Source organism: Oncorhynchus keta, chromosome 34 (genome assembly GCF_023373465.1).
Source record: "Oncorhynchus keta strain PuntledgeMale-10-30-2019 chromosome 34, Oket_V2, whole genome shotgun sequence".
NCBI lineage: Eukaryota > Metazoa > Chordata > Actinopteri > Salmoniformes > Salmonidae > Oncorhynchus > Oncorhynchus keta.
In genome coordinates this window covers 53978200-53992851 of record NC_068454.1, presented here as the reverse complement: position 1 = coordinate 53992851, position 14652 = coordinate 53978200, and the positions used below count along the sequence as shown (strand labels likewise).

Sequence of the window (14652 nt, the reverse complement as noted above, 5' to 3'; positions counted from 1 at the left end):
TTATACCCACATACATTTACGACGGTCACTTTAGTGTTCCTCTCCTTACATTTTGCATCATTCCATTACAGTCAGTTTACCTTTCTTCACTCTGTCACGTTCGTGTGGTTGTTCCTGAGGATCGCTAGCAATAGTGGATCATATCGGGCTAACATATTACAAGTTGCGCAATCATTTGGGACATGTAGCCTATTGGAACCATTACGAACTGTAGACCATACATACAGTACATGTAGCAGGTTAAACCTGGAGACTGGCACACTGTTCACGACAACTGGACTGTTCTCATCACAGTTCCATGATTTAGTGTGGACTTATTGACTACTGTTCAGCCACTACTGTACACTATTCTCACCTTCCAATATTTTATGTCTTGAACAATTTGAATAGGTCAGCTTTCAGGATGAATCGAACCACTGTATTTTTGATTGACCAATATCGTTTGTGCGTATAGGCTCTCCAAACCTGTTTTTTTATTTTTTTTATTCATAAATACTTTCCTAACCGTAAATAATATAGATCAGAATATTTTTTTTAATCTAGCAATTGGTGTTCAAAATCAGAAATAGGTGTGTGTTTAGATCTACAAGGCTTTCTTTCATTGATCCCTAATATTCTGAACCGTTCTTTCCATATATTTTAGTGAGTCTGTCGAGAAAATTCAGATTAAAAGGTACGCCAAATTAAAGGGGATGGCTTTAGATAAATGCACTGAAAATCCTATTGAATGAAAACTCCATGAGAAAGTCTGTTGGCCAGCAAGTGAGAGGGTTTTCAGTGGTTTGAATTAAATGTATTCAGCGCGCGTAAGGGAACCACGCCTGCAAGGCCCGTTACCCACCTGCATAAGGTAAGTCTGAATATCAAATACTGAGAAGTGCATAGGAAAGGCATACATAGTTAAATAGAGGACTTTATGTTCCTCTGTCAAATCATCCACTGCTACTTGTATATTGGCCTAACGCGGGTGTCAGATTTAAATTTGATTGTAAAAAAGTTAGTGTGCATGAGGTCCAAAGTTGAAATCCTTGACAAGTGCAAGTTCGTTCCTGACATGGGATTGTGCCAAGGCGATGACTTTGACCATTTCATCTGATTCTGGGAGACTGTGAAGCTTCATGAACACCACTGTTGGGCAGCTCCTCACCGAAGAGCTATTTGATTGGTTCAGTTTAGTCGTTCAGAGTACCTGGTACAGCTGAGTAGTTGGTAGCCGTGATCACTGTAAGGTTCAATCAATCAAATGTATTTATTACATCAGCCGATGTCATAAAGTGCTGTACAATGCAGATGTAGAAGCACTAACACTAGTTAGTGTTAGTCAGTGCTGTGTCACTCCACTAGCGGGGATCCTTACGGAAGACGACATAATTCTGGGGTAGAGCTGACATCATACGCCGGAGGTTATGAAGAAGAAATCCAGAAGCAAAATCGTTTACATTTTTTTTTTTTTTTTTTAAATAGGGGGGCAAAGTTGATTGGGGTGTAGTTAAAGTTTCAGCATGTCCATAGGGACGTCTTTGAAGTGCTGCCCATTTAAGCCTAGTGGGGTTTGCACTTCGGAGACGATGGCAGTAGCATGGAAAATACATGGGTTTTGTGGTTCTGAGGGGAGCTGGGGCGGGCAGAGAGCATGATTCACATCGCGCTTCGCTCGCCACAGCACCGCGGGTTCTGAAGACACACTGAAGACATGCCGGGCCCTGTCATCACCGGCAATCTATGGTGTTGGAGAAATTAAGGCCCATTAAGTGACACTGCACTCGGGGAGCTGGGGCATTAAATAAAGCACTCACTTTTTCCTCTCCCGTAAAAGTTTTCTTTGTGTCGTCGGGCCAATTTCTTTCTCGTCCTGCCCACGGCGGAGTTGGTTGCGCATTCATCTCATTTATGCTTTTATTGCTGTTTTGATATGACGACACCTTTCTTTCCTCTCTCCCTTGCTTTCCACTCCCTTCTTCTTCCCCTGTGTAGTCGGCAAGCCACATTGCTGCCTGCCCCAAAGTGAACGCCACGGTGAAAAAGGCAAATGTGAGGTATGCTGCTTGGGCCACCAATCAAATCAACCGAGCCTATCAGGTGAGTCATGTGTCTACTTTCATTATGAAAGCTACACTATTTACATTTTATTCATTTAGCAGATGCTCTTATTCAGAGCGATTTACAGTAGAGTGCACACATTTTCCTACTTTCTTTCGTACTGGTCCCCCGTGGTAATCGAACCCACAACCCTGGTGTTGCAAGCGCCATGCTATAGCGACTGAGCCGCATTTTCCACTTAACTGTTTCTATACTGTTCCTATACAACAAGGCTAGTCAGCCCTGGTTTAACAACAGGCTGAAACTGAGTGAAAACATGGTTGTTGTTGATGTTGTTTCAAAGCCAAACACAACGAAATGGACAGTGCTTTCTAAGGTGATTATTAATTCAAAGCATTAAGAGGTTGTGTGTAGAACACCCATACATATATTACAGCTTATGCATAAACATTTGCCGATGTATGAGCCCAAGCCTGAAAAGAACCCTGAATTAAAATAATGTGCCGTTAAACAATACATAGCCTACCGCATATTACGCAAGGCAGAATAAAACAGCGAAGGATTTAATGTATTTTGTACATCATTTTTCTTGCCGATATTCCCAAATTAAACAAATTCTAGTAATCGCCTTTGAGTGTGGACTATTATTATTCATACTGGATGGACTGGTTACCTGTTTGTTTTTTGAATTTTAAGGGGTGGTACGCTCCGAGTCTGGGAGAGAATTTATAGGCCTAAGTGATGCTGTTGATTCATTGATTGTGCAGGGCAGCTTACAGAGTTAGCCTACAATTATAGTGAATTTGTATTTGATTTTGAATAGCCTAGTAATAGAGATTTTTTTCCCCCATTATCAATAGGCTGGTACATTACCTTTAGCTACAGAATATCCCACCACTGTGCATTTCCATTTCCTCCTATCTCCTTCATTCCTTTCTCGAGTGAGCAGAGATGGGAGCTGTCAACAGTTTAATTAAATATGTTTCGTTGCGGAAACATGTTACTATCGATGTCCCCGAACACATTTCACTTGGTTTCCCAAATGAAACACTTGGTAGCTGCAGGAACAACGTGTTGGAGAGCCCATGGCATACAGGGTTTGGGCGGAGCATTACCTGTCGCGCAGCGAGAGGCTGTGTGCTCCTCAAACAGTGATGCGTGAAGTGAAATATGTTCTTTTAGTCCAGACATTTCTATATGCAATCCTGTGTGAAAACAGAGTTTTGATGGTTGTCACTGAAATGAGGAGGATCCCAGCTGCTACTATATTTAGGCCTATTTCTCAGCTGCTCCAATGTTGAACTGGAGTAGCCAACCCGGCAGGATTTAACTCCGGGTAAGCGTCCTCCATTCGCCATCCAAGTGCATCTGCATTGTACAGCACTTTGTGACATCGGCTGATGTAAAAAATAAATGTAAAAAAAGGCTTTATAAATACATTTGAGTGATTGATTGAACCTTACAGTGATCACGGCTACCAACTACTCAGCTCTGAACGACTAAACTGAACCAATCAAATAGCTCTTCGGTGAGGAGCTGCCCCCATTTGATAATGGGCCATTCTGGGTCAAAAAACAATTTGACATATTAGTAAAGACAAGATTAAATTGAGAGTAGTAGTGATAGGTAAAATATGATCGCTTGATGAGAGAACAGGGTGTGCAGCCTGAGGCAAGGAACAGAGCTCAAGCTTTTTTAAAGCACATTTTTCAAATAGTCAATAGCCTATTGTTGCATCATGCAGCCCATATATGTTTTTAATTTCTAAGACATTCTAAGGTTTGAATCATTCACAACTAAATTAGCCAAATAACTCTAAATCTAGAGTATAAAAATGATTGTTTTAAAATGATCACTTTTACGCCCAACATAGCTACTTCATATGCGTACTGTCCTTTCAATTATAGTTCAATTATACTTACAATAAAATCAGAACATCATCCAGTAGGCTGACTCCTATCCGACTCGGTTCTTCTGAAATACATTTTATCCATATCATAATGTTTCTTTTAGACCTGCCATCAAATAAATAATGGATATATTGTGTTGGTGTATATTAAATGGATCTATTAGACTATCTTTTGTTTTTATTTTTTTTTTGTAGATGTTCCTAAGGCAATAACCAGCTGCCAAAATGTCATGACCACCATAGCCCTAGTGGTGCATGACTGTTTGGGACAAAATCCTGCAGTGGCACTTCAGGACCAGGTTTTCCTACCCCTGCTACGCAAGAACCGAATGCCTTGCATATACTCTTGAGTTCCAGACCTGTCCACCTAAAGGTCCTAGACCCAGGCCTTCAATTCAGTGTCTTACTGTTTGGGTAGATTTCAGCTAATGTGTTGACTTGAGACCACAAGGCCTGCTCTGATTTTTCTTTTTTTACTGTGCCTTTAAGTGTGCTGCTGGGCTATCGATTCCCCCCCCCCACACACACACAGATGAATCATGTATGATTTGAGTGGAACAAAGATGACTAGTGGTGGCACGGGGAGGTATGATGGGTCTACCTTTCTGAGAAAAGGGGCGGCAAAGAGCGAAGGGGATACGTGGGGAAAGAGCGGAAAAAGTGAAAAGCTGCTCAGATGGCATCACTAAACCGGTTTACGCTGTTGCCATGGCACCTTGAGCATAAATGTGTGTTTAATATAACTCTTTGCTGCCATAAGGGGTGATATACATTGCTTATTTAGGCGTTGACAGTTAAACATGCAATAAGCAGTGCCTTGCTCTGCATGTGCGGGCTCTATTGGGAGAGTGGAACCACGCTGAGCCACTAAAGCCCACGTCTTGACACACTCAGCGCTGTCTTTCCCTCCTGGAGTGCTGGGAGGGTTTCCACCACAGAGGCACGGAATGGCTCTGTTAGTAGTAGTAGCAGGGGTGTTGGGTATCTAACGCTTTGGGTGTTGATTAATCAAGAACACTTAACTGTGTTAGTCAATCAATCAGGCACACTTTATAATGTTAAGCTCAACAACGTGGCTGTGGAAAGTGTAACATTTTAAGTATTTCTATTTGGTGTTTGAGCAAATGCACAAGGGAAAATATCATGTGTTTTTGGTCTCCACTCTGACAGAGCCAGAGCCACACCCTTATCCAGGGAACAGGAAGAGGCTCCCGGTGGGCCCGGCCAGCAACCTGTTGGGCTGTGTTTGTTTCAAGTTGCCTAGTAATGGCAGGGGCAGCAGAGCAGCGGGACCCCACCCTGCGTGTGAGAGGAAAAATGACAGGGCGCAAGGTTGACTTGACTCTTAATTCTGACTTTTTTCCCCCTCCTTTTTAAATGGGTGCTGGGCTATTTGAAAGGGAGCCGCTGTGGAACATTGTGGGCCTCCGCAGGGCTGGCCTGGCTGCTGTGTGGTTGTGCTGACTGATTGATGGGGGCTTTAAAGGGCTACTCGTGTCAGTCGTCCCGCTTTTATGACCCGTTGTACCTGGTGATTGTCATACCTCAGTGCGAGAAAAGGCGACAGGTGAGTGGTGTTGTGGGAGCAGACGTCACAATGGGGTCAAAGCGACTGGGGCAAGGCCGTTAAAAATGTTATTACTGAAAGCAAGGTCCCGACTTTGACATGTTAATGACCCAGAAGAGAAGTCCTGATAGCGTCATAATGACTCAAAACAAAATCACTTTTTATATTACTCTGTCGTTGTTAGAATCTTAATATCGCAAACAGAATTTGTGTTATAGGCACTGCCCATCATTCACCGCCCGTCATTCACTGGCAGTCAGCCTGCACAGCTGATGGCCCATCGAAACTATACTGAACAAAAATATAAACGCCACGTAAAATGTTGGTTTCATAAGCTGAAATAAAAGATCCCTGAAAGCTTATTTCTCTCAAATTTTGGGCACAAATGTGTTTACATCCCTGTTAATGAGCATTTCTCCTTTACCAAGATGATCCATCCACCTGACAGGTGTTGAATTATCAAGAAGCTGATTAAACAGTACAATCATTACACAAGTGCACATTGTGCTGGGGAGAATAAAAGGCAGTTTTGTCACACAACACAATGCCACAGATGTCTGAAGTTTTGAGGGAGCGTGTAGTTGTCAATGCTGACTGCAGGAATGTCCACTAGAGCTGTTGCCAGAGATTTGAATGTTATTTTCTCTACCATAAGCCGTCTCCAGCATCGTTTCGTTTAAGATAATTAGGCAGTACGTCCAACCGGGGGCGGCAGCGTAGCCTAGTGGTTAGAGCGTTGGACTAGTAAGGTTGTGAGTTCAAACCCCCGAGCTGACAAGGTACAAATCTGTCGTTCTGCCCCTGAACAGGCAGTTAACCCACTGTTCCCAGGCCGTCATTGTAAATAAGAATGTGTTCTTAACTGACTTGCCTGGTTAAATAAAGGTTAAAAAAAAAACAACAAAAAAAAAAAACGGCCTCACAATTGCAGAGCACTTGTAACCATGCCAGCCCAGGACCTCCACTGGCTTCTTCACCTGCAGGATCGTCTAAGACCACCCACCCATACAGCTGATGAAACTGAAATACTCATTCTAATTGGCTGGGCCTTGCTCCCAAGTGGGTTTGCCTATGCCCTCGCAGGCCCCTGCCCAGTCATGTGAAATGCATAGATTAGGGCCTAATGAATTTATTTCAATTGACTGATTTCCTTATATGAACTGTAAAAACATTTAAATTGTTGCATGTTGCTTTTATATATTTTTTCAGTATATAGCTAAACTAATTTCACACATATAATAATAGTTACCTTAAAGACCATGTTAAATTGAATATAGTCTGTGTGATAATAGTATCAATTGTTAAATTGTATATGAAGATTGATGGAACAGTGCAGCTTGGAAGGGGCAGGGAAATGAAAGTGAGTGCCAGAAAGTGACTTTTGCAAATTCTACAAAGTCACAAGCAGATGTTTTGATGTCTACATACACTTAGGTTGGAGTCATTAAAACTTGTTTTTCAACCACTCCACAAATGTCTTGTTAACAAACTATAGTTTTGGCAAGTCGGTTAGGACATCTACTTTGTGCATGACACAAGTAATTTTTCCAACAATTGTTTACAGACAGATTTATTTAACTTTATAATTCACTGTACCACAATTCCAGTGGATCAGAAGTTTACATACACTAAGTTGACTGTGCCTTTAAACAGCTTGGAAAATTCCAGAAAATTATGCCATGGCTTTACAAGCTTCTGATCGGCTTATTGTCATCAATTGAGTCAATTGGAGGTGTATCTGTGGACGTATTTCAAGGCCTACCAAATACTAATTGAGTGTATAAACTTCTGACCCACTGGGATTGTGATGAAAGAAATAATAGCTGAAATAAATCATTCTCTCTACTATTAGTGTGACATTTCACATTCTTAATATGAAGTGGTGATCCTAACTGACCCAAGACAGGGAATTATTATGGGGAGTAAATGTCAGGAATTGTGAAAATGTATTTGGCTAAGATGCATGTAAACTTCCGACGTAGTATCAAAAAGAGCAGATTATGCAGTTTCCAAATCACCTATCCTTGCCAAACAACAAAAAGAATTACCCTTGAGTTGACATGAACTTCAATTAAGGCAGCCCTCTGCACCTCTCTGATTTGAGGGGTTGGGTTTAAATGCACAAGACACATTTCTGTTGAATTCTAGTCAGTTGCACAACTGAATGCATTCAAGCGAAATGTGTCTTGCGTATTTTTATTTTATTTCAGCTTTATTTAACCAGGTAGGCAAGTTGAGAACAAGTTCTCATTTACAATTGCGACCTGGCCAAGATAAAGCAAAGCAGTTCGACACATACAACAGCACAGAGTTACACATGGAGTAAAACAAACATACAGTCAATAATACAATAGAAAAATAAGTCTATAAACTATGTGAGCAAATGAGGTGAGATAAGGTAGGTAAAGGCAAAGAAAAAGGCCATGGTGGCGAGGTAAATACAATATAGCAAGTAAAACACTGGAATGGTAGATTTGCAGTGGAAGAATGTGCAAAGTAGAAATAGAAATAATGGGGTGCAAAGGAGCTAAATAACTACAGTAGGGGAAGAGGTAGTTGTTTGGGATAAATTATAGATGGGCTATGTACAGGTGCAGTAATCTGAGCTGCTCTGACAGCTGGTGCTTAAAGCGAGTGAGGGAGATAAGTGTTTCCAGTTTCAGAGATTTTTGTAGTTCTTTCCAGTCATTGGCAGCAGAGAACTGGAAGGGGAGGCGGCCAATAGAGCACTTGGTTTTGGGGGTGACCAGAGAGATACCTGCTGGAGCATGTGCTACAGGTGGTTGCTGCTATGGTGACCAGCGAGCTGAGATAAGGGGGGACTTTACCTAGGTCTTGTAGATGACCTGGAGCCAGTGGGTTTGGCGACGAATATGAAGCGAGGGCCAACCACTTGTTAACACAGTGTCCAAAGAAGGGCCAGAAGTAGAGGTCTGCGTAGAGGTGGATCAGAGACTCACCAGCAGCAAAAGCGACATCATTGATGTATACAGAGAAGAGAGTCGGCCCAAGAATTGAACCCTGTGGCACCCCCATAGAGACTGCCAGAGGCCCGGACAACAGGCCCTCCGATTTGACACACTGAACTCTATCAGAGAAGTAGTTGGTGAACCAGGAGAGGCAGTCATTTGAGAAACCAAGGCTATCGAGTCTGCCGATGAGGATGTGGTGATTGACAGAGTCGAAAGCCTTGGTCAGGTCGATGAATACGGCTGCACAGTATTGTTTCTTATCGATGATGGTTATGATATCGTTTAGGACCTTGAACGTGGCTGAGGTAGTGGAGAAGGTGCGGTGGGATTTGAAATGGTCGGTTATCTGTTTGTTGACTTGGCTTTCGAAGACCTTAGAAAGGCAGGGTAGGATAGATATAGGTCTGTAGCAGTTTGGGTCAAGAGTGCCCCCCCCCCCCTTTGAAGAGGGGGATGACCGCAGCTGCTTTCCAATCGTTGGGACTCTGACAACACGAAAGAGTGGTTGAACAGGCTAGTAATAGGGGTGGCAACAATTTCAGCAGATAATTTTAGAAAGAAAGGTTCCAGATTGTCTTTTGTGGGTCCTTTGCCCAAAGCAAAGAGTGGTAACTAGTTTCTCTCAACCATCTATTTCTTGAACTGCATTGTTGGTTAAGGGCTTGTAAAGTAAGCATTTCACTGTTGTATTCAGAGCATGTGGCAAATCCATTTTGTTTTGATCATGTGTGCTGCCACTCTTTTCCACTAAGGAAAATCACGAGATGAAAGTTGGTATCTATATTACAGGAGTTTCATCTTGAAATGTCCGTGGTTGCTGATTTTGTCTTTTCAAGGATGGGCAGTCAACACGTTTTTGGTTTAGCCAGTGTGTAGCCCTGCCTCACAATTTATTTTGACTGCACATTTTGCCGTTTTGGAGACAAGTTTTTTGTTTTGGTTGCGCTCGAAGGGGATGAGAGTTATAGAAGCATATGTGAGTTTTTTGAAATCTTGTGAGTTTTTGGCAACTATAGAAAAAAGATGAAGGAAAAAAATTGAGCTTTCTGTTTTGTCTTGTATTTAGTTGTTGACAGCCAGTAGACGCCATGTTTATATTGGAGAAGGCGACTCATTTTAAGTAGCGATGCATTTAAGTTGGTTATGTTGTGCAATGGAAGTTGTTTTCTCTTGGTGGTGACAACTATAGGATATATTTGTTGTCTGAAGAGGGAAGGTGTTACAGGTTTTGGTTTTTCCATTTATGTTATGAGCTTGGACGTATAGCTCGTTTGCACACAGGGCACATCATTGGTGTCACCTCATTAGTCAATATGGGACGGTCCCAGTATCCCGCTTACCCATGTTAATTCCTAGCGTGCATTCTCAACAATCAACGCACAGTAATATATTTAAACTCAAAATATGTAATTCTGTTCTTTTGAAATGCATTTTCTTACATTCATGGTCCTTATGATCTGTCCTTAACGAATGAATAATGAATGATCTTTGTGGTGGTGTTTATTTAATGGATTTTAACACTTGAATTGTGGTGTTTTTTCGTTTGTACATTTACTCTACAGTTACATAAACTAATGGAATCTAGTCTATTTTTTTCCGCTCGTCGATTAGTCTTTCTCGAGTCGGATTGTTCGGTTTTTGGGCTGGAGTTAATACAGTCCCCTCACCTTAGGCAGGCGAGATAATTGGTTGCCTGGCTCTTTGGTTGGGGATAATGGGAAATTAGGGAAGCACACAGCGAAACGCGCTGACCCCTCAGCCACACCACACCGCCGCCACACCACTGCTTTAATACGTCTGCATGAGTCACGCTCGGAAATTACTTCTTTGCCAAAGGTACATTTTCACCAAATGCCCTCTCTATGACACTCTGAAAACAGTTTCCCCCCATATGGAAACATTATATTGGCTATGCATGTGTGTGTATACTGTATGTGAACAGGTTCATAAATGGTTGACAGCAAGCCCTGCGTCACTATTCCCGATAATAATGGAATATATTTATATAGCTTTTCCAGGTTCTCCAAGCAGCAGCGCTTTACATTTGTATGTTGGGAAAGTCACCTTGTATCATGTGGATTTGTGTTGGAATATACACATTTACTGTAAAACCTTCTGCTATTTAGCAAGCTGGTAGAAGCCAGATGAAGAGGGTTAGTTTGGGATTGAATGTTGGTCTGTAATGAGGAGTCGGAGCATCTCCGGAGACCTATCGCTCATTCCTGAGGACAGGCCGAATATGCTCCTCTCTGTGTCCGGACAGAAATGGCACATCAGCCATGTATGTGGGAGAAAGAAACACAATCTCTGTTTTAGCACAGAGGGTTAGTTAAGCAATAAGGCCAGAGGGGGTGTGGTATATGGCCAATATATACCACGGCAATATACCGGAGTGCTAGGGCACAGCCCTTAGCCGTGGTATATTGGCTATATATCACAAACCCCAAGGTGCCTTATTGCTATTATAAACTGGTTACCAACATAATTAGAGCAGTAAAAATAAATGTTTTGTCATACCCATATCATACCGTCTGATATACCACGACTTTCAGCCAATCAGCATTCAGGGCTCGAACCACCCAGTTTATAGTGGGTTTATATAGTGGGTTTCATAATGATTTTATTGAGAAAAGGCCAAAGATGTCCTCCGCTGCGTTGCTCTGACTTGTCTGTGTGCTCTCCACCCAGCAACAGATGTGGCCTTACACACACACACACCAACCCTGCTCTCAAATCTTAGGAAGCTTGCCCCGACGCTGCTGTCCCTGTGCCTAAATAGCAGTTATTATAATGAGAACCGAGGAGTAGTCTACCGTACAACTCACTAATGCCAAGTGCCTGTGGGTGTTGTTGCAGGGGGCACATTTCGTAGCTCCTAGCGTGGTTAAATTAGGTTATCTGTTAGTCTCTGTAGTTTGGGGACAGGGCCGAGAGGAGAGGACCCCCTCCTGAGTTCAGATAATAGCAGGGCTGATTGTGGTTTAATTGGGAGATAGAGAGGTCTGAGGGGCTGTGTGTGTGAGTCACAGAGGAAGTCCAGTCTTGCCCGTGTACACACATATACAGAGGGAGAGAGTGGGGCAGAGAGAGGGGGAGGGAGGAAGAGATTAGGAGCAGTGGTTTATGGTCGTGATGCACCGATATAACATTTTTGGTCGATACCAATATCCAATATTTTCCTTGCCAAAAAAAGCCTGATACCGATAATTTAACATTTTAACAGCCTTTTAAGCATTCTAGTAGAGTTAAGTAGTTAATACACACATGGACGCAGCGGTCAAAGGCACTGCATCTCAGTGCAAGAGGCGTAACAACAGTCCCTGGTTCGAATCCAGGCTGTATCACATCCGGCCATGATTGGGAGTCTCATAGGGCGGCGCACAATTGGCCCAGCATCGTCCGGGCCGTCATTGTAAATAAGAATTTGTTATTAACTGACTTGCCTAGTTAAATAAATGTTACATACACACAACACTGACCCAAAATTTTGTTGGCATTTACATATGTCCCCATTACCAGTAAAACATCATCAAAACTTCTTTATTTCACTTCATTCTCAACCAGGATTTCTATGGAACGCCGTTTGGGTCTTTGCTTGTCAAAAAAGATACATGTCAAATAACACCATTTGTTGACCAATCAGGATCTGAAATATAACAGCATGTCACATAATAATTTAACGCGTTCATTCATTTTTTAAAATGTAGTTATTACATATTGATTACACTCACTCGTATTTCGTATGTCACAACGATTCATCGATACATATGCTATGATGCTGGAAAAGTTGTCTCACGCACATACAGTGCTGGTCATAATAAAAGCTAGATAGCTAGCTCATGGATGTAAACAATGTTCTTCCCCAAAAACATAGCAAAACGACAATCTGTTTCAGTAGCAAGAGTTAGCTAGCTAGGTGTCATCTAAAATAACCCTAATTTATAAGAGAGTTCTTATTTGATTAATGGTGTTCGGACCCATCTATGTGAAGCTAGCCACAGTAAGGATTAGCTACAATAGTTGACTTTGCGGTTAGCCTTCAAAATAAAAATATGGCATAATTCTACTATTTGTATTTGTTTGCATCACTCTTAATGACATACTTTTATTTTGAAGGCAAACCACAAATTCCACTATTGTGCCAAATCCTTATTGTGGCTAGCTTCACAACACATTAACCCGGTCCGGTCGAGCCTCACTATCCAGATGAAGCTAGCTGGCTGCTCGACTTGTTGTCTGCTCAATCCACACAGCAGACGTTATGTGGACTAGGTTAGGAATGCTGTGTTGCACGTGTAGCACAACATTTTATGTGGCGTCATTATGTCATGTACCTACGTTATATAGGTATGCACGGTAGCTTAGACATCAGCGTTAAACTAGACATCGGGATGATACCGATGTTGGCATTTTTAGCTAATATCGTCCGATTCTGATATGTTCACCGATATATTGTTCATCCCTAGTTTATGGGTTAGTTTGGGGCTGTCCAGGTGAGGAGCCTTGAGACAATGAGTCATCAGGACATCCTGGCCCTCCCTCTCTCTCTCACCTCTCCCCCTCCTCACACAGACACACAGCTTTTTTTGCAACAGGCCAGGAACATCCCTGACTCCAGGTGGTGCTTCTCTTCTCTTGGCCCCATTAGTCCACAGCATGTGGATGTGTGTCATTCAGAGGGTAAATGTGCAAGACAAGATTTAAGTGCCTATGAACGGGGTATGGTAGTAGGTGCCAGGCGCACCGGTCTGTGTCAGGAACTGCTACGCTGCTGGGTTTTTCACGCTCATCAGTTTCCTGTGTGTATCAAGAATGGTCCACCACCCAAAGGACATCCAGCCAATTTGACACAACTGTGGTAAACATTGGAGTCAACATGGGTCAGCATCCCTGTGGAACGCTTTCAACACCTTGTAAAGTCCACACCCGGACGAATTGAGGCTGTTCTGAGGGCAACTCAATATTAGGAAGGTTTGGTATACTTTGTGAAGTTTAGTCTGTTTCGACTTGATGTGTTGGAGTGTGAGACGGGGCTATGCGGTTATCGTGACATTCTGAGTGTGCGATAGTGTTTTGGCTTGGCTGGCTCTCCCTCAGCCAGCCCTGTGCTTTGGCCTCTTTAAAGATGTTATGAGCTGATGTTTTCTCTCTCCTCTCTCTGTCATGCAGCTGGCCGGTCGCGGGACGAAGGAGAACAAATGCTCCGTGAAGGCCGTGGAGGAGATGCTGGAGTCCATGCAGATCACCATGTCCTAGGCCCCCCCCCCAACCCCCAACCCCCCGTTCTACATGGCTCAACAAGGCAGCTCTGTTGGCTCAATGCTGTGCACCCCCCAGACTCGACCACCACCTCCCCTCCCTCTGTTTTTGATGATTTAGAGCAGGTCTGTCCTTTATAGTGCAGTACTTTTAACCCCTATCTAAGCAAATATAATGCACTATATGAGATATAGGGTGACATTTGAGATCCCGCATTGTCAGGGACTAAGATGTGAGTAGAGAAGAGGCTGTAATAAATACTAATATAAAGAGAGGGCTTAGACAGGTCCGTCTGTATGCAGCTAGGCCCTCCCAACATTTCCTTATGTCTGTAAATGAGAAAAAAAATAAAACGTTTTTATCATAACTATTGTTTTTTTCTCTGTCAGTCCATCCAGATGTCTTAATAAAGGCTTGAATTGTTTGCGGTCTGGAGCAAATTTTCTAATTTCAGTGGGTTTGGTGTTCTGTGTTTTTCCTGGGTTCTATTAGGTTTTTGTGTATAGGGCCAATCTTTCTTATCAGTACATTGACACAACTGTTAATGATAACGGCGGATTCATTACTTTTATGATAATGGTAAAATCTTCTATGAATGTATGGTAATTGACTCCCAGCCACTCTCACCACTCTATCCCACCAGTAGCAACAGCAGAGCAATCAGCAACACTAGAGCAGTCTGCTTAAACCATTTCCCAGCGAGCGGGAGAGAAGCGACCTCATTAAACGGGCAGCAGCGAGGCTAAAGGCTTTTGCTTCTCACACTGGATCCAGCTGAGACTCCCGCCCTTAAATTACCCAGACACCGTAAGGACTCTAACTGCAACATGTGGCGGCCGGGAGAACACCTCTGTCAGTTCAGTTTAGGGAGACCCAGAGTACACGGACTGGCTGCCAGTAATTAA

The 14652-nt window shown here is 42.8% G+C and overlaps 1 protein-coding gene across 2 annotated transcripts in view; it reads left to right on the top strand.

The window, feature by feature from the left end:
• The window catches only part of LOC118367290 (ER membrane protein complex subunit 2), a 58235-nt gene extending 44064 nt beyond the window's left edge, over positions 1–14171 (top strand). Inside the window, exons 10-11 of one of the 2 annotated variants that reach the window (XM_035750606.2) lie at positions 1975–2079; positions 13658–14171. In XM_035750606.2, the coding sequence (XP_035606499.1) occupies positions 1975–2079; positions 13658–13744 (192 nt within the window). In that variant the 3' untranslated portion in view covers positions 13745–14171. The remainder of the gene's footprint in view (positions 1–1974; positions 2080–13657) is intronic. The other variant, XM_035750608.2, reaches the window with a different exon arrangement.
• Positions 14172–14652: the final 481 nt, after the last annotated feature.